Source organism: Erythrolamprus reginae, chromosome 1, assembly GCF_031021105.1.
Source record: "Erythrolamprus reginae isolate rEryReg1 chromosome 1, rEryReg1.hap1, whole genome shotgun sequence".
In the NCBI taxonomy this organism is placed as follows: domain Eukaryota; kingdom Metazoa; phylum Chordata; class Lepidosauria; order Squamata; family Dipsadidae; genus Erythrolamprus; species Erythrolamprus reginae.
Window position 1 is genome coordinate 97,558,586 of NC_091950.1, and position 21,063 is coordinate 97,579,648.

The window sequence follows — 21,063 nt, forward strand, 5'->3', positions numbered from 1 at the left end:
CTTTCATATTTCAAGTCAAACTCATGGCAAAGAAATTGCAAGGCACACATTTCTAGATTTTATCAAAAATTATAGCAAAAGAGATATGTTGCCAGACATGTATAAGTTTTAGGTATATGAAAACTGGAAGTATTAATCTTATATTAAATAAAACATTAAAGATTTTAAAGTTGTCTTGAGCACAACTTCAGAAACACATAAAAAAGCATCTTACTCTGAGTTTTAAATATTATATCTTTATTGTTAATAAAAATAAAGATAAAGATAAATTCCATCAGAAATAATAGAGCATTAAAGCAATTCTGTAAAACAGGCACATTTAAAACATGCCAGGTTTTAATAGTCACATATAAGAAAGCACCCTTTATGGGATGATTAAAGAAAGCATTTTACAGAGCAAAGAATGCCTCCTTTTTCTAGCACCTCAATAAAATAGTGTACTATAACACAAGTAGCATTAACACAGGTAAATTAGTATATCAAAACAGAAGAGGCACGTTTCTCATATCTGTTTTTTGGTTTATCCTAGTAAACATCAGGGATTGCATGTACTCACCTAATCTCATTGTGGGTATGCTACGTAGAAATTCTGGATGCTATAGTGCAGAGCAAAGGTCTCCAACCTTAACAACTTTAAGCCTGACAGACTTCAATTCCCAGAATTTCCCAGCCAGCTTTGCTGGGAAAGTCTGTCAGGCTTAAAGTTACCAATGTTGGAGACCCCTGGTCCAGATTATACGAGTTGGGAAAGATTACCCTAGAACTATATGGAAAATCAGTTCTAATTGGTAATGCTAATTTATATATCTTTAGCTTCCTTCTCAGGAGCACTTCTTCAAGACAGGCATTCCTGAAAACTAATTTCTCAGCTGCATGAGAATCATTTCATTAAGCAAAAATGAGACAGTAAAGCAAATTGAATCATTCAGATGGACTGAACATAATTTAATTTATTTACTTATTTATATTGTACCATTGATGTACATGACACTCTATATAATTTAATATAAGGAAAATATAGAGGACCCTGCTACAAGATACTAATAATCTAATGAATTTCCAGGAAACTATGGTTAGCAACAGAATTATCTGAGCATTATACTTCCACACTCTCTTTGTTATTTCCTTCCCACTGTAATTATCTGGTTCTATAGCCTTTCAACATTTCAAACGGTTGATTCTGTTTGGCACTTTCAGATTTTTCTTCCCTATAATTGTGCATTGTCAGTATAGAAAGACAATTTCTTTTGGGGGAGGGGAAGGTGACACAATTCACTGCAGCTATATCTTTAGAGGAATATTCCTTGTATCTGACAATTGCAGTGAGGAAGCAGGGGATGAGAAACAAATATACATAAAATATAGTACACATACATTTTTAGCATAAATAGAATAGACCGATTTATTGCTGGATTAAAGCATCTGCTTCCAAACTTAGCCTTAAAACTATCAGACTTTGTTTAACCACATTTTCTTCCTACCAGAGAGTTAGCTTGTATATTTTGTGTAATATGTGATACTTTATGTCTCATTTTTAGCATACATAGAATAAACCAATTTATTTCTGGATTGCAACATTTGCTTCCAAAACCAACCTGAAACTTATCAGACTTGGCTCAGACTTGCTAGGGTGCCCTAGCACAAAGCTGAAAGCACCAGCCTGAAAATGACATATGGGACCTCATTGAAACATTGCCAGGAATCTCTGAAACTTACACGGGAAGAAACCAGAATATGCCAAGACCTTCATATTCATACATACATACATACATACATACATACATACATACATACACATACATGTATAGATACATATATGTATATATTTATTTATTGGATTCATATGCCACTCCTCTCCAAGGAATTGCACTGACGGTCCTGAAAAACTACCAACAAAAATCAGCACACTGGCCAACACTAGCTCATTTGTTTCTCACACGTTAGTCATTTCATTTCAGTGCAACATCTTTATACTTATAAACTTCCTTTTTATATTGTGCAATACTGCAATATCATTACCTTTTACAATTTAATCATTATTAGTTAAAATTGTTATTTTTTCATGAAATTAATGATAAGAAAGCAGTATATTGTGTAATTAGACGCACCTTTTTCCTCCCCCAAATAGGCTGATAATTAGGGAGCGTCTTATACATTGAATGTAGCTTTTTTCCCAGCCCTTATCAGCTGCTAACAATCTTCCCAGCTCTTACCTTGCAGCCTCTTTCATTGTTTCTCTCTATGAAGAATGTTTTCCAAGCCTTAAGTCTTTGCAGGGTTTGTTTCATTACTCTAACTTATTCTGAATAAGTTTCTTTCTAGCCCTAACCAGGTGCTAAGGATGTTCCCAGCTTTTACCACTTGCAAGCTGGTTCATTGTTAATCTCTGCCAAGAATGTATTCCAAACCCTGCCTTTGATTTTTTTTTTCCATTCTATTTGATCCAAATGTTTCTTTCTAGCCTAACCAAGTGGTAATGATGTTCCCAGCTTTTACCACTTGCAAACTCGTTCATTGTTAATCTCTGCCAAGAATGTATTCCAAAACCTGTCTTTATAGGGTTTTTTTTTTCATTTACTTGCTCCAGATATTTCTTTCCAGCCCTAACCAGGTGCTATTAATGTACCAAACCTCTTTAATTGTTACTCTCTGTGAGGAATGTTTTCAAGCCCTAAATCTTTGCAGGGTTTTTTCCATTGCTCTACTTGCAATGTAAGGAAGCTCTAAGGAAGGTATCGGCTGGGGTGTGAGTTCAGATGGGGATGGCTAGCTTTCCACCTGGTTCTTTTCTTTTAAAGAGAGAGAGAGAAAAGGGGGTGGGCGAATAACAAGCTTCTCTAGAGAAATAAATGTGTATCTCCCATCAATTGCAATGTAAAGACAGAAAGACAGAAAGAAAGACAGAATTATACTGCATTTGATGGGAGATACACATTTCTTTCTCTAGAGAAGCTGGTTATTTGCCCGCCCCCTTTTCTCTCTCTCTCTCTATAAAAGAACCTAATGGAAAGCTAGCCGCCCCCAGCCGAATTCACACTACAGTCGATCCCAGGCGCATAATCTTCATCAGATTTTCCTCAGATGGGCTTAGCTTCCCACTCTGGCTGCTATGTCTTCAGAGCCTGGAGCTGTCATGCAGTTGCAGAGCAATGCTAGTTCTAAATCCAGCTAGAGCAGAAGGGGGTGTGAATCTGAACCGTGGGGTGGGTAGGTGGATAGGACGGGGAGAGAACCAGGAGGACAGTCGAGTCTGGCATGACTGATGGAGGAATTCTGGGAATTGAAGTCCAAAAGTCTTAAAACTGCAAGTTGGAAGACCCCCAAGTTAGAGGTTAGGAATGCAAGGATCTTCAAACCTGGCAAGTTTAAGGCTTGTGGACTTCAACTCCCATTTCTGAGCTAGCATGACTGGTGGAGGAATTCTGGGAGTTGAAGTCCACAAGTCTTGAAGCTGTCAAGTTTGAAGTTTGTAATAAGTATCCATGTTTTTAAAAAGTATCCATGTTTTTAAAAAGTGTCCATGTTTTTAAAAAAGTATTCTGTTACATTGGTATTTTATTAAACAATATACGTAATACTACACCATTCGGTTCAGAATGCTTTTTTCCTTGTTTTCCTCCTCTAAAATCTAGGTGCGTCTTATACACCGAAAAATACGGTATTTACAGGCTTAGAAGTAGAGAAATGCTGCCTACATTGCTTCAAGTTCCTTCTTTTGTTGGTATCTATTCTGATTTAACATCCCATTCCCAAACATCAGTAGTTAATAAGTAAGCCAAAAAAATTAGGCATGGGAGCCCAAAGTGTTATCTAATCTCACAATCTGTTTCTTCACAGTGATGAAAATAATTAACAGTACATTTAGTCTGGGAACTGCCCCATGACCTTTTATCCCGCCTTAAGATCAAGGTTTATCACACAAATCACTAGAATGGACAAGACCAACTCTTTAAAGGTCTTTCCTGGCGGGAGGAGGAGAGAAGATGGAAAAATAGGCAAGTTTAAAATTAGTTAAATTAACATATTTATTAAAATATTTATTTCACCCATCCCAAACAGAAAATTGGGGGGGGGGGGAGAGGATTAAGGGGTGTAAAGGATGCATTAAACATATTCAAGACTTAAAACTTCCAATTTGTAAACTCCTTAAAACTTCATTCTTTCAAATGCTCCAAAACACAGAAAAGATCCAAAAATTTCAGACCCAACTGTGAAGGCTAGAAACAAGATTCCCTTTCCAAACCTAGATCCTTATTGGTGTCTACATAGTGCCACATGCAATAGTAGAATAAAGACAAAGAAGAAAACTAGACATTACCATTGACCATAATAATATATTTAGCTACACCTAAATATCTAATAATGTTATCAAAACGTTATTAAGCTTAAAAGGTATTAAGCTTAAAAGGTAGTCAAAATCAAAATCTATAACAACCTTGGATTTGTAGATCATTACATTCTTTATAATTTTTATATTATCTATTTTTATTCAAGAGGACTACATACACTCCACTGCATTGTTTTACAACACAAGTACTGTTTCCAATACATCAAGCAAAGCTTACTTCCAGCTAGGAAATTCCAAAGCTTATAGCATAAGTTGCTATAATTTATAATATTCTTAAGAGAAAATTTTCATTAATTTCTCAAATGTTTATGGTAAGAAACACTCATTAAACCAATATCAACTGCACTTAATAATCCGAATAACAGGAGTTGCCTTGGGCTAATATCTGATTTGGGCTAATATCTGTTTTGGCTTCAATGGAGCTCTTTGACTCAATTCTTCGCAGGCTTATTTCTTGGCTAGCATTAGAGATATGATTCTTGTTCGAAGTTTGAAGCTCATCTTTGATTTTAATTAAAGTTTGGAACATTTGGGTGATTTGTCCACTCAGTTCAGACATCTTCTGGCTAATTGCATGTTGTTTGCCACATCTCTATGGATTGTCACCAACTCTTGACAGAATTGTCTGAATAGTACCATCTGTTGAATGAGGGAATCGAAGAGCTGATGGTCAAAGCCAGAAATAGATGGATTTTGGACAACAGGTCGAGAGGGCCTAGTAGAAAACCCAGGACCTGAATTTAGGCGCATTATTTCTTCCCTTTGGCTTAGAATGTCTGAATGATCTGACAAACACGATGAATGAAGGAAAGATGGCATTGAGAGATCATCTGTTTCTTCAGAACCTCTTTGTGATGAAAAGTGCTGCTGTGAGGGGCCTGTTGCTTCTTCTCCTTCATCAGCTTGAAACAGAAACAGGAAAAAAAGAGAGAAGACACCTGTTTATTTGCACTAAGGCTTTGCATTGACAAACTCTACTTCAAAAAGAAACCAGAACTTAAATATGGGATTCAGTGAAATCTAAGGGTCTTTCTGTCCTATTTAGAAAAATATTAAAATAATCTATTTTTTAAAACAGTATCTGCTTTAAAAAAACATGAAAAGAAACCAATCTGATTGAACAGATGATATATCAGAGCAGAACATCTGATTTCATTGAGCCAGATTACAAAAGCTAAAAACAAAAATTGCTCTGTTACAGTCTGCTCTCCCGATATAGCTTAAAAATGTGTCCACTTTCAGATCACTATACTAGACTGAAATGACTGCACAAAAATATTTTTAATCATTAAATAAAATTGAAAGCTGGTTTGATGTAATGGTTAAGGCATCAGATTTGAGAACATAGGAGACTGCAAGTTCTATTCCTGACTTGGCCATGAAGCAATTGGATGACCTTGGGCCAATAATATTTTCTCAACTCTAGGAAGTAAGTTAATGACAAAACACTTCTTACATCTTGCTAAGGAAACTGTAGAGACTCTCCAGGAAGTTGCCAGGAGTCAAGACTCACACATACACATACAAAACATTGATGAATGAAAATATGTCCTTCTATAGTCTTCATAATAAGCGTAGAAATGAAGCAGCATTAATTTACTGTTCTAATGAAATTATTATAGTTATATACCAGAATCTCTGAGGTCAGTAAAAGCAGCACTAATTGTATGGAATCCTTGCCTGTCTTTATGCCTTTTGTAATATAGAGATTAGCATCATTGACCAATCTTGGCCATTTAATGTTAAGTGTTCCCAAACCAAGCTATAGCTCAGCAGTAGAGCTAAGACATTCCAGCTAGGAAGTTCCAGATATTGCAGTAGTAAGGCAAAAAGGGACCACTGACTGAGATCTTAAGAAATCACTAACAGCTGCAGTCTGAACCTATATACAAATCAATAATAAGGCAATTCCTTCGTGTGCCATTATTGCCTAATATATAAAATTTTATCCATAGAATTATATATAAAATTGTAGCTGAGATCCAAATACATGCCAGTAGAGCATGATTTTTTTCTTTCCTTTGTTTTATTGCAATGCTATCCTCCTTGTATGTAACTCAGTTTTCAATTTACAGATCCTTTAAATCAGCAAAAACTATGAAAGAAAATACTGATAGTACAACAATTGTTTCTGAATTTTGATTACATTTGGTCCACTGTATTGTCTATACACACAAAAGCAATGAAAATAATTATAAATTTATGATACTTATCCTGAATGCAGACAGTTCCCAGGTTATGTGCATTCAACTTTTACAGCAACTCTAGATACAAACAGGCTGCCTATAAGAAAATCTTGCCTTTCTCTCATCTGACAAACACTGAAGCTGTGCAATTCTTTCAGGAGCTGATGAAATTGTGTGTTTTTGACTTTACAACATATTTTTAGTGGTTTTAATGGCTCCTTAATGCACTGTATAGCTTCAGGGCTTTATTGGCTTGCAAAAGGACAATGTTGTCTGTCATTTTTACCAATAGGCAGCCCATTTGTAAGTTCCAATTTAAATACAAATCTGGATTAAAGACAAAGTTGAAGAATATAATTTGTTCCTAACCAAGGTACTGATGCCAGCAAAAATATACTGAGTAGCAAAATCCCATTATGAATATGGACAATTTGTATGTATAAACCAGGACATATCCACATATGAATAAATGCTGAAATTCTTGATGGGAGGGGAGAATAATAGATACATGGATAAAAGATATCTGCAAGTTGAGTACATTAACCTGTGAAGTATTGGGTCAATATCAGAAAAAATCATGAAAGTATGGATTTTATTTATGGATATGGATCATGAAAGTATGGATTTTATTTATGGATATGGATTATGTTCCAATAATCAATTATATCACCAGCCTCTTTTACATTTCTACATCTATGGAAGCAATTTTTGTTATCTGCAGTAGTTACAACTGCCACAAATGCTGAATTAGCAAACGCTGAAACTATGGCAAGGAATGTGCACATTGGGTGGTTTAAATGTTTTGTCACTCTGCATGACTGTGAATAAATGCCACTAGCAGTTACAAATAATATTTTTGAGTAAGTAAATATGCAATCTATGAATAATAAAAATATATATTATATTTTAAATATATATTTAAATATAATATATTTATATTAATATTTTAAATATAAATATAAAAATATATTCTCTTCCTTGTTGTATATATGCATGTGTTACACACATGTCATTCTATAGATGGGGCAGTATCATATTTTCTATCTTTTATGCTAACCTGAATAATAAGGTCCACAGCCTATATTCAAGATACAGCTTCATGAATCAATAATGAAGAAAGTACCCAGAACAGGAAGTATTAAATATTTCAGGAGACCTGAGCCTAGAACGTGTTCTTCACCTAAAAGGGAAGCATTATCTTTTGTATAATACATTTCTTTGTCAGAACCAAGCTATATAGCAGGGAACAGACAAGAGATAATACTTACAACTGGTTGATGGGCTGTCAACCACGTCCAGATCCGCTCTCCGGAAGCCCTGCATCTGGCGTGACGAATGCAGCGTCGACTTGATGGCTCTCTCGTGGGCGGTCAGGACAATGGCCGAGGGCCTCTCCGGGTTGCTGGGACTGGAGATGGACCTCCGTATGAATGCCAGTTTGTCTTTGGTCCTTCTTTTCATGTCGTCCCATTTGTGCTTAATATCTTTTACAGACCTGGGAACATGGCTCACTGATGTGATTTTTCTGGCTATAACTTCCCAGATCTTGTCCCTGTCTACCTAAGATAGACGTATTGTCTCCCTTCCAAACAGCCTGGCTTTGTTCCGAGTCACTTCAGTGACCAGAATATCCAGTTCTTCCCTGGAGAACTTGGGCTTCCTCTTTCATTCAGTCATATTCCTTGGGTTCAATATTCCCACAAAGGATAAATGGTAAAAGGAAATCAATTTGATATACTCACACTAGTAAAAACAAGAAACATGTCCCACTGTATATTAATTTCCAGTTTGGTGAGCTTCCTCTCAAAATAATGCCTTCCACTCTTACACAAGCATAGTAAGTAAGAAGATATTTTGTTTGTAAAGCAGCAGTCCTCTGAGGTTGGTGAGGAACAAAGCTTCACCTGCAACATGTACCATATTTTGTGTAATCTTTCAATGTAAATGAACAGGTATTTGGAGGCTTTGTTCATTCTTGGAGAAATGTAATTATCTTTGGCAAGAAACAAAACAACTACTGGTAGAAAAAACAATTCTAGGGGTAAAAAACTACATTTACTGATTCACGTAAAAATGAACCCTGAAAATAGTTACCATAGGGCAACGACTCAAGAGACCTAACATATAACACCAAATAAATAAATAAAATCAGTAAGGGTATTGTGGATTTTCCACACTGACAATTTTCCAAGATTACCAACTGTTTCTCCTCCTTGATTAAATGATCTTGGGGGAGGGGGGGTGTTATGGAAAACAGTGAATCTGTTTCTGTTAAATAGATCAATTAAAGTTCACCTGTTATTGCAAGCAGATTATAACAGACAAAAGAGAATAAGATGCTAAAAAGAACCATGGCTACTTTCAAAATTTACAACTCTGGGAAATGGGGAAAATCTGAAAGCTTGTGATATTAGCTTCAGGATATAGTCACACAGATATTTTCCATAGTGTTTTGCAATCGGTTATAAATTTCAGCCAAATTTTCTATCTTTTATGGGCTTTCATTAACATTTCATACTAGACAAATTTAGCAAATATCCTAGAACTAAAAAATACAATAGTTCGTAAAAGGTCTTCCTGATCCAACCATAATATTTATCACGTCTATGACCAATACTTAATCAAAAAGGACTCTTTCCATATTTATGAAAAATGCAATGTTGCATTGTTCAAAAATGTGACAGGTAGGACATTTTAATAATATATAATCATTCCCCACAAATAAGATGATGAACTAGCACAGAATATACTTATCTAATGATAAATTATAACAACATATACTCTAGAAGCTCCAGAATAATTCAGAATGTACCATATTGTATTTTGTCAAAATACTGGATTTTCTGTATTCTGTTGAATTTTACATCCATTATAATCATTTTTACCTTTACACCAGACCTTCATGCAAACCTAAGTTAATGTACTCAGAAATAAATCATATTTTAGTAATGAATTCTTCAGGAACTTAGGGCAGTTCTAATTTGACCATAATTGCAACTGCCAAAAAGTAGGACTCAATAATTTTACAGTCATAATCTGGAGTACCTTATACCCAAAGAGACCAGGAAGCTGAAAATGCACACCCTAATATTTCAAATTTTAATTTAGCAAAATAAAATGTAAAAAAGGAAAGAAATCTATGCTTTTGAATACTTTGGCCACTTCGAGGAAGCGTAAGTCATAGAAGAAGCTGTTCTAGCATTACAATTTCTAATCCAACCAATATTTTAAAAGAACTGGTATGCTTCTAGGTTTATATTCAGTAATCATAAATTGGTTATCGTATTCCAATGAGAGAAGGTAGCCCACATTTCTCTTTACTAGTAGCATATTTTCCTAGGTAACATGACATTTTACAAATACAGTATGTTCCTTTCCCTATCATGTTACCTATTTTTAATGATGTGAGCATTTTTAGAAAACAAAAAACAATGCTGTGCCAGTCTATTACAACTTGAAGATATTTGAAAGAAAATAGAAAGGTAGCAAACAAAAGGTTAGCATAAAACTGTTTCCCATTCAACTGCAAATTTCAATTAACATTATACCAACAAATTGTTAACACCAACAAGTGTTACAGAACCTCAAGAAACCTTTTGAGATTTGAGAGGGTAACCTATAAATGGCTCCATTATTTCCATTTTGTTGTGTTGGGGCCAGGCTAGTTAGATATAATTTTAACATTGTTAAAATATTTAAAAATGGCCACTAAGTCAATGAAGATTAATTATTATTAGTAGCCACAGATCACAGATTTTATCTGAAAAGAAAAACAAGGGGAAAGAGAAGAGAAAACTGGCACGAACAATGCTACATTATAGTATAGTATGAGTCCAACTGGTTGGAATATCAATAACACATCTCACAAGTAAACTCTAATATTAATATAGATATAGAGATATTTGCCTTAATTTGGTTATTTTTTAATTTGATAAATACTTTTGATTTACTACTTAGTTTCTTCTGAATTCCACATTTATTGTCATTATATTTGCACTCCAATTATATGAAGGGATGCTTACTCATATTAAGTTTAATATGATTTCTTCTGAAGTAAATAAAAATATATTGTAAATTTCTATACAGCAGAAATGTTTGGACTGGTTTAAAAATAGCCAGTGTTAATTTGGTACTAGTGTGCCACTTAATCTGTATAACATATTTTTAAGGAATGAACTGATACATTTCTGATATATAATATGCCTTCTTAGTAGGGATAACTACTTATAAATCAAATTTCCCCAACTCCTGCAATATAGATATCATAGTTTTTGTCCAGATCATTGTTAAATTATTTAAAAAGTCATTATTTTTAGTACAATATTTGCCATGAGCCATCTATCATTTGAAATAACATACAGCACAAATGTGCAAACTGATACAATTCCAACAATTAGGCAAACATTGAGACTGATTTAGGGAACAAAACAGCAGCAGCATATTACTGACCAATTTGTCCTGTTCTTCATGAGCAAAGTTGTGAAATACTTATGTAAAGTAGGAATACCGTAGTTAGAAGTTTTTGTGAAAATCAATGAGAGTTATCAAACTGAAATTTGTGGATGCAGATATAATACATCTACTCTACTTGTCCCACTGTGCCTTTAAAAACAAAGATAAAATAGCCAATAACTCTAACAAAAAAGATCAAGCAAATTTCCTACATCAGAGTTTTTGTTCATTTCTATTCTGATCTACTAGCAAATGCTTTTGAAATTATTTTAATACACATAAAAGGTAAACATAAGGAAACTACAGAAATCACTTCTAAATCGATCAAGCTCTGTCTTTGTCCCCTATAAAACTCTTGGGGTTTTTTTGTGCAAAGGAGGATAAACAGAATATTTGAAAGAAAAATCTATCAATGAAATTAAAAATGAAGTCATATTTAATCAATTCATTTTCAAACACTGAAAACAGGGAAGTGTAATCTTTCTTTTTTACAGATATTCAAATAAAAACACACAGGGAAATTATATACAGGAAAGGAAATTATATACAGGAAACATACTCACCTCATCCAGTTTGATGTAGTCTCATCTGTTCCATCTATGGATTTATAGTGGTTGTTCTTATCAACTATCTGAAAAAAAGCCATAAATTTATAACAAAGTTAGGATAAAGCAGTATAAGGTAATTAAATTAATAAATTTAATCATTTAATTTTTCATTCTTAGAACAATATTTCCTATTTATTTCTTGGAGCTGACCAGAAATTTTCATCTGGAAGACAGCTGGATTTTGCAGTCTGCAGGACTGTTTTCTTGTCTGAAAACCTGACTCCTGACTTCCAAATTTTACTTTGTTCTTTACACTTTAATCTTTGCTGAAGATTTGTTATATGAGGACCTTCTTAATTACACACATTCTTCTTATATCTGAATTAAAGGGATTCATTTTTAAGCAAATATATCCTGATGTTAATCTCACTGACTCCTTAAAGAATCACCAAGCTGAGAATACTCACCAGCCAAGAGAAAAATCCTGCTGACTTGTCTTGACTAGACAGCTTCCCTTCATATGGTCCAAAGATGCGACCTTTGGGGATAACATCATTTACGCAGCGCACATCTCGTTCCCCATTTGGCTCTTTGATCACTTCCATGCCAGGAGGGACAGTGAGCACAGCTCGTTCAGGGATGCCATAGGGTACCGGAGCATCAGACACAAACATTGGTGGGCCATGATTTGGACATTCATCTACAAAATACTCCTGGCATGACTCGCAAACTATAGAAAGAGGAAAGAACAAGAATGAATCTAGCCCTACCTAATCTTGCTAAGGATATCAGTAAGCTTTTTGAATTTAATTTTAATTTTCAATCAAAACTTGCTGATGAGTTACAACTTCCACCAACATTGTAAACAAACTACCCAAAATATCTAAGGGGTAAATTTTTTTTAATTAAAAAGCAATTCTCAGCCATCTACATCTCTCTGAGTCATAGGTTATACATTCAACAAGGATGCCAGCTCATTCAATATTGCAAACATTTGCAATAGGAAAGCAAATGTTTGCTTCCTGAATGAAGGTGTAATTCACAAAATCTTTCCTAAAATAATCAAATATCATTCAATCCAGCCACTACGAGAAGTAAAAGCAAACTGTAGTTTACCACATCTACTATGTTTGGGTTCCCTTGTACACATCACCCTTACTCCACACAGCCAACACTAAGGAAATAGTATAGTATGAGTTAAGGCAGGAAAATATGTGCTATAGTTGCTGTGGAGGCTCTTCCAACCAGAGATTATTCCTCGTCTAATGAATGGTTTTAAAAGATTTTAAAGAAGCACAAGTGAATTAGTCCTAATTAGTCCTAATAATTCAAATCATAACATGATTGTTCTTGTGTATGAAGTAGCTCTTTTCCATAATTAAGTATCAGACCAAAGTTTGTATTTAATCCATTAGCACTGTATTCCTTTCATAATTAACTGAGGTTTTTGAATAGCTTCAAGACTTGATTTTTAAAAATCTCTTTTATGGAAATGCAAAAAGTGGCTTTACCAGACTACAATTGCATAAATTTATGGTGACTCTTAACTACTCTTTATCTATTATTCTATTGCAATCTCATTAGGTTATGAATATATAACTGGAGATAACATATATATGTATGTAAATGAAGAGATAGCAATTTTGGCAAGATCAGCATTTATATGTAAATTTACAATTATATAAGAACAGTGACATTGATTACAACTTTTTGAACCAAAACAAGAGTTTAATACTATAGAGGAATCAATGTAATTTTCATTGCATATTGTCTCAGAACAATGGCAAGTTTTGTTTAAATGTAAATTTGGGCATAAATGTGAAGAGATATATTTAATGCTTTCTGAATTGGAATCTTAACTCTCTCCCATATGAGATAAAGATTCCAAACTTCTTTCTGTTTCAGTAGAAGAATCACGTGAACATTTGCTTTAAAAACATGAATATGTCTATTTTGTGGCATAAAATAGGGAAAATGTTTTGCTTCAAATGCTGGATAAGCCACTGCATTCTGGAGATTCCACTAAATCATTTCAGAGCAGACAGAAGAAAATCTAGAATGTATTGGTTGTTCAAGGCTGTAGAGTAAGTAAATAAAATCAGGGGAACCAGGAAGAAAATTCTGATGTGTTATTATCCTGTCTGCTCCTTCCTTCCCACAGTATTCCCAGCACAGAACATTCCATAAGTTTCTAGCATCTTCTCTCCATCCCTCAACTGCTGGTAATCTTCTAGGGCAGTGTAATCTTCTAGGGTTGCTTACTTCTAATTTTTTATACACTTGGCTATTTCCTAGTTCTATACGTGGGCGCAAATACCCCAAATATATGTTTCACTTTAAGCATGGACAAGTCTAAAACAGCTGTAACAAACATTTTGCACATCTCTATTGGACTTGATATATAGGTAATCCTCGATTTACAACAGCTGATTTAGTGACTGTTAAGTTACAGTATCATTGGATGCTGTAGCATCCTCATGGTCCCAAGATCAAAATTCAGATGCTTGGAAACTGACTCATATTTATGATGATTGCAGAGTCCAGGGGTCACACGATCACCTTTTGTGACCTTCTGACAAGCTAATTGGGGGAATTGACATGTTCCCTCCCCCTAGGCTTATAAAATTTATGCATGGTACGCTAGTATGTATGATTGGTTATAATTTGGGGTGTGTTTTTTTTAAATTAACTTTGTTTTTGTTTAGATTTAGATTTGTTTAAACTTTAGATTTGTTTTACATTGTATTGTTATTGCTGTGAGCCACCCCGAATCTGCGGAGAGGGGCGGCATACAAATCTGATTAAACTTAAACTTAATTCAATGAGGAAACCAGTTTCATTTAACAACCATATTACCAACTGCAATGATTCACATAACAGCTGTGGCAAGAAAAATTGTAAAATGGAGTAAAAATCACTTAACGAATGTTTCACTAAGCAACATGCATTTTGGGCTCCATTGTGGTTGTAAATTGAGGACTACCTGTATAGGGTCAGACTGACAGATTTTTTTTTCCTGGTTGACTTTTGCTTTCTCTATATACAGGTTATCTCCTATACTCAAATCTATTAAATTGAAATAACTGCTGGCAAAATGGTTTTTTAAAGTAAATTTAATATTTTGCTACATCATGGGACACTTGTGATTTTTTTTAAAAAAAAATCTAATATGAGGAGCTAGGATGTAAATTGAAGTAAAAATAAGTCACATTACTTGATTATGTCCCTTTTGAGAAGTAAAATAAAATTAGCTCCTTTATGTCTGTCTCTTCTACTCTGGAAAGAAACATTTGCAACAAGCAACCAAGTACAGAGAGCACCAAGGATTTTACAGATTAATAAAAATATCACGTCAACTAGCATTATAGGAAACAGAAAATACTTTTCCGGTGGACAATATCAATTTGAGAATTAAAGTCAAATCTGTCAGACAAAGTTTGCCATGTTTCCTGTGGTATCTACATGTATGACAGACAAAGGCTGTTGTGAAGTAGTCTTATTGAGCCTCTCTTTTGAAAATTCTGTCCTTCAAATTTTAGTATATCTTAGCTGATTTCATGGATTTAAGTCATGCTGCAGAATATACTTAAAATTGCCTCTTGGTTATTTAATAGTAAATAATAGTAAATAGTAAGCTACATTATTTAATAGTAAAAAAATATATGAAACTTTTTAGCTGTAGGGTTGGAAACCTTTTCAGTTACTGATGCCATCATGTATCACAATACCGTGGCACCAAATAAATATTTTAAAAAGTAATTTTAAAGTAGCCCAAACCTTTCAAGGTTATTAAATATCATGATTATGAATATTTGCTTAAACAGTTATGAGATTTCATGTGAAACGGTCAGCATCTTATGAAGTTTGGGAAATTTAGAAAAAATATCATTTTAAAATTTAATTGTGAGGAGAAAAAACAATTGTGGAATCGTAAGAGGACCAATATGGACCAAATGCTGCACAGCCTTTCCTTTGTTTTACCACTGTTGTTAAGATAGCAACTGTGAACTTTCTATTCTATTCTATTCTATTCGAGTCTTCGGAGAGGGGCGGCAAAGAAATCTAATAAATAATAATAATAATTCACTGTATTTTCTATTTTAAATCCTTTATTTATTTTATTTATTATTAGAGTTGAAAGGGACCTTACAGGTCAAGTTCAACCCCCTTTTAATATTACATCACCAATACAATACTTACACCAGAAATCAACTTGCTGAAAACTTTTGGACATAGCCAACTCCTGCTTTCCTTTTAACTTTTTAGGCTCCACATCCATAGAGTGAGAGTCAAACTTTTGAGACCTGGCAAAATAAGAGAACACATGTAATATTCTACTATAGAAAATGAAGAAACAGAAATTAGAACAAGTATATGTTGTTGTTTTAGAGTGGCTGATGGCCTAGAGATTGGGCTCTTTCCTCACAATCTGGAAACATTTGATCTGTGGTAGTGACAGATACTTAAATAGGTGCAAAGAGAAAATATTTACTATAAGCTCTGTGTAGGCATCAGGAATAAACATCAGCCAATAAACATTTAGCTCCATTCAGTCACCCTGACTACGCAAAGAATTACAGGGTCGTTAAAAGAAAAAATGTTGTTTTAAGTCAGACTAAAATAATTTCCTGCTTCTTGGCATCTAATTATGTTACTACCTATTTCAAAATATTTTGAATTCTCACTTCTTAGAACTTCTCTTGAGCAAACTAGCAAATAAATTAGATCTACTAGAGTCCAGGACCAGGTCTACAAATTTCCTTGAGGTCATTTCTGAAAGAAATTTGTAGATGTGGTGCCAAAACTTCAGTACATTCAACTATTTTCAAATGGCTTCTGTCCTCGGCTTCCTTTTTCCTCCTTAAGTGACAAAAATACCTCAGCACCAGTAAATATGTTTGCTTCTTATCCTACAAATATTATTCTGACTTGCTATTTTAATTCCTTACAGCATGGGTGGGCAATTTTTCATAGGGTAGATATATGACGTGGTTGGTAAATCCACAGTAACTGAATTTAAACATGCCTGGGATAAACATATATCCATTGTAAGATGAAATACAGGAAATAGTATAAGGGCAGACTAGATGGACCATGAGGTCTTTTTCTGCCATCAGACTTCTATGTTTCTATGTTTCTATATATAGATATATAGTGTATGCAGTCCTCAGAGAGGGACGGCATATAAATCTAAATAATAATAATAATAATAATAATAATAATAATAATAATAATAACAATAACAATAACAACAACAACAACAACAACAATATAGACAATAATGGGAAGGGAAGAAGACTAACTGAAAAGAAGGCTTTGTTGCCACATTTATTATAGTTATTTAGCAATAGGCAGCCTTCACCAAACACCATGATTTAGTACTGAACTATGAACCAAACCATCAACCATTCAACATCAGGACTTCTTCTCAACTCTGCCCTGTGCTGAATCCCTCTCTTTCAGAAATACAAAGAGGCATTTGTCTCGGTCATATTTTCCACTCTGTGCTATGAACAGGTGCTCTAGTTTTCTCTGTACAAGAAGATATATTATTCCCCTTAACCAGAAGAGGGTTCCTCTCAGTTCAAACTGATTCATCTGAACAGGTAGCAAACCTCTGGTGATGTCATGGAACCAGTTCAATTGGTGCTGGTCCATGGGCACCGCCACATTTTTTTTATTATTTGGGGGTGGGGGTGGATTTTTTTCCTGTTTTTTTTCTTCTGCGCAGAAGCTGGGTTTCCGGTACTGTGCATGCATCGGCCATCTTGTTTTTGGCTTTTAATTTTAAATTTTTTTTTGCCACTGCACATATGCACGCCCATGAGGCACACCCCCATGGCATGGGAGGAAGTGAACCAGCAGCAAGGTAAGTTAGAACCCACCCCTGCCCTTAACCCAAGTTGCTATACCAGGTTGGGAAAAGGTGAATAGCTTCGGTGCACATGATTACCAAACCACGGGTGACATAGAAAAAAGGATGTTTTCAAATCAATCTTATAATTAATATCTTAAATAGCTTGAACATACTTCCCAAATTATTTTATACAGACAGGGTTGCTATTTTGATGGAAAGTAGAAGGCAGAAGCATTATGCTATTTTGTCTTGAATGAACAAAAAATAAAGGTGGCATATAAAAATCCATCAAATAAATGCCATGATTTATACACTGTGACCTCACAATACACATATCCCCCTTATTTGTCTTTGTATGGGATTTCTATGTTTTAATGGTGTGAGTTTGAAATTTAAAGACTCTTACCCAAATTGTCCATATTCTTCTTCCTGGCATGGAGAACATGGTTCTGTCTTGATTGTTACCATTTCACCCAAGCAATCCTTTAGTTTTTCAGTCATGTTCTATAAAAAAGGAGGAAAAGGTAACAATGTAAAATTTCATTTTGAAACAACTTTTCCTAAACAGATCTTGAAAGACATTGATTTTCCAGCTGATATGAAACAGCATTCATAAAATGTATTTAATTAACATTTTAATGCCAAAGTGTAGCTATTTCATCCACAATCAAAATTAAATACCAAGCCATCATCATCATATGAAAAGCCCCACATTTTTCATAAAAATGTTTGCCAGTGGCAGATAATGTCAGATAAATGACCCCATTTGGAGTAATCGTCCTAATTGTCCAGCTATTGGTTGGAGATCAGCTCCAAGCTTATTGATAGTACCCTAAACCAGTTCCCCCAAATCTGATGTTTCAGAATGTTTGAACTACAACTCGTACTTCCTAAAACACTATGAATGTGATGCATATTGAGAATTTAGGAACTGGCCCAAGATATGCTAAATCAGGCAAAGATTTCTTGCTTATAACTTTAGACAACCATGCAGTACCATGAACCATTCAGTTCATGAATATCTTAATACTCCTCTAGTGAAGGGCTACCAAAATTTTTACTACCACACTGTGAGCGTGGCTTATGCAGGACGCCCTGCATTTTCTTTCAACATCTTTCAGTGCAAATTAGGTGCTCTGGGGTGGAGCTTCATTTTTGCTACCCTACTGCATTCTCCCCTGCCCCGTCCGGGCAGTAGCCCACCCCTGCACTCATCCCTTCACGACTGGAAGAGACATAATTTAATATTCTTCAGATACTTGTATTTGAAGCCCCACATTCAGAGTTCCCTCCAAATACCTTTTACTGTGATAGAACCTTTGCAATGAAACAAAGATCATCTACACATGCTAATAGTTGACAACCCCACCTTGTAACTTTCCAGTGTCTAAGCAACCATCAGCTTAACAACTCTTGAATCCAAGACTCTTCAATGCAGTATATAAACAGATATTCCAATTCCTGGCTAACTTCTTCAGGCCATAAATGGCCTTCTTCAATTTGTGCACCATGTTAGGCTTTTTAATTTCATACCCTGGTGCTTGAACCATGTACATTTCTTCCTCTAACTCAGTACTGAGGAATGCAGTGGTTACGTCAAAATGCCAAATTTTATGGCCATGCGCAGCCGCCAACACTAGTATGAGCCCGATGCTTTCACTTTTTACAGGTGGCTCAGGTGTGCACATTTTTCAACTGTGAAAGACCTTATGTCAATAACCTTGCTTTATATTGCACCTCATTATCAGGGCAGTACTTTCTTCTTGTATACCCACTTGTATCCCACAGCTTTGCTACCCTGGCAAAGTCATAGATGTAAACACACTATGGCCATCATGCCAAACCTATGGCGCCCATGCTTGAAGTGGCACACAGAGCCATCTCTCCAGGCATTGCTCTTCCGTTGCATCAGCCAGCTGCTCTTCAGTCACCAAAAACCGAAAGAACAGTCAGTGCATGCACTCGCTGGGAAGATGATCTTCCTGTTTCTGGTGTGTGCATAAGCACTGGCCACTTGGCCTGGTATCTGGCATGTATTCATGCAAAGAACAGCTTATGTGCCCAAAGACATGGAGACAGGATCCTGGCTGTTGCTTCCTAAGGGAGCAGAGCTGTAAACCAGGACCGGCCGGCTGGGACTTCCCTCCCTCTTTTTTATCTTTCTTCTTTATCTTTATTTAGATTTGTATGCCGCCCTTCTCCGCACTCTCGGGGCGGCTCACAACAAAGTGGAAAAAACAGTTTACAACAAATTTAAATTTCTACTAAAAACATTTTAAAAAACCCATTTTCTAAACACGCATACATACACACATACCATTCATAAATTGTATATGCCCGGGGGAGATGTCTCAGTTCCCCCATGCCTGACGACACAGGTGGGTCTTAAGAAGTTTACGAAAGGCAAGGAGAGTAGGGGCAGTTCTAATCTCCGGGGGGAGTTGGTTCCAGAGGGCCGGGGCCGCCACAGAGAAGGCTCTTCCCCTGGGGCCCGCCAACCGACATTGTTTAGTTGACGGGACCCAGAGAAGGCCCACTCTGTGGGACCTAATCGGTCACTGGGATTCGTGCGGCAGCAAGCGGTCTCAGAGATATTCTGGTCCAGTGCCATGAAGGGCTTTAAAGGTCATAACCAACACTTTGAATTGTGACCGGAAGTTGATCGGCAACCAATGCAGACTGCGGAGGGTTGGTGAAACATGGGCATACCTAGGTAGGCCCATGACTGCTCTCGCAGCTGCATTCTGCACGATCTGAAGTTTCCGAATACTTTTCAAAGGTAGCCTGTTGACACCCATCCAGGCCCCAACAGCCTCCAGACACCGGCACATCACTTCCACTGCTTTGTTGACTGGACATGGGGTGGAGATGTAAAGCTGGGTATCATCAGTGTACTGATGATACCTCACCCCATGCCCTTGGATGATCTCACCCAGCGGTTTCATGTAGATATTAAATAGCAGGGGGGAGAGGACCGACCCCTGAGGCACCCCACAAGGGAGAGACCTCGGAGTCGACCTCTGACCCCTCACTAACACCGACTGCGACCGACTGGAGAGGTAGGAGGAGAACCACTGGAGAACAGTGCCTCCCAACCCCAACCCCTCCAGCCAGTGCAGAAGGATACCATGGTCGATGGTATTGAAAGCCGCTGAGAGGTCAAGAAGCACCAGGACAGAGGATAAACCCATCCCGGGCCCGCCAGAGATCATCCATCAATGCGACCAAAGCAGTTTCCGTGCTGTAACCGGGCCTGAAACCCGACTGCTGGGGACCTAGATAATCGGCTTCTTCCAAGGATCGTTGGAGCTGGAGTGCCACCACCTTCTCGACAACCTTCCCCATAAAGGGAAGGTTGGAGACTGGCCGGTAGTTATTAAGTACGGCTGGGTCCAGGGAAGGCTTCTTGAGGAGGGGGCGCACGAGCGCCTCTTTATAGGATGATGGATAGGATCCCCTCCCCAAGGAAGCGTTAATAATCTCCTGGACCCAGCTCCGTGTCACCTCCCTGCTGGCCGAAACCAGCCAGGAGGGACACGGATCCAGTAAACAGGTGGCGGAACTCACAGCTCCAATGGCCTTGTCCACTTCATCAGGTGTCACCAGATCAAACTCTTCCCAGACAGGTGGACAAGTACGGGCCCCAGTCACCTCAACTGACTCGTTGTCAGC

At 36.3% G+C, this 21,063-nt stretch overlaps 1 protein-coding gene and 1 pseudogene across 2 annotated transcripts in view; both read right to left on the minus strand.

Moving 5' to 3' along the window:
* PRDM11 (PR/SET domain 11) overlaps window positions 1–21,063 on the minus strand; it is a 54,955-nt gene that overhangs the window by 21,702 nt on the left and 12,190 nt on the right. For both annotated transcript variants that reach the window (XM_070760572.1, XM_070760563.1), the window contains exons 2-5: window positions 17,798–17,895; window positions 15,735–15,838; window positions 12,002–12,264; window positions 11,550–11,617 (exon numbers count right to left, since the gene is read on the minus strand). In XM_070760572.1, the coding sequence (XP_070616673.1) occupies window positions 11,550–11,617; window positions 12,002–12,264; window positions 15,735–15,838; window positions 17,798–17,892 (530 nt within the window). In that variant the 5' untranslated portion in view covers window positions 17,893–17,895. The remainder of the gene's footprint in view (window positions 1–11,549; window positions 11,618–12,001; window positions 12,265–15,734; window positions 15,839–17,797; window positions 17,896–21,063) is intronic.
* Window positions 4,001–8,507, minus strand: LOC139156882 (uncharacterized; annotated as a pseudogene).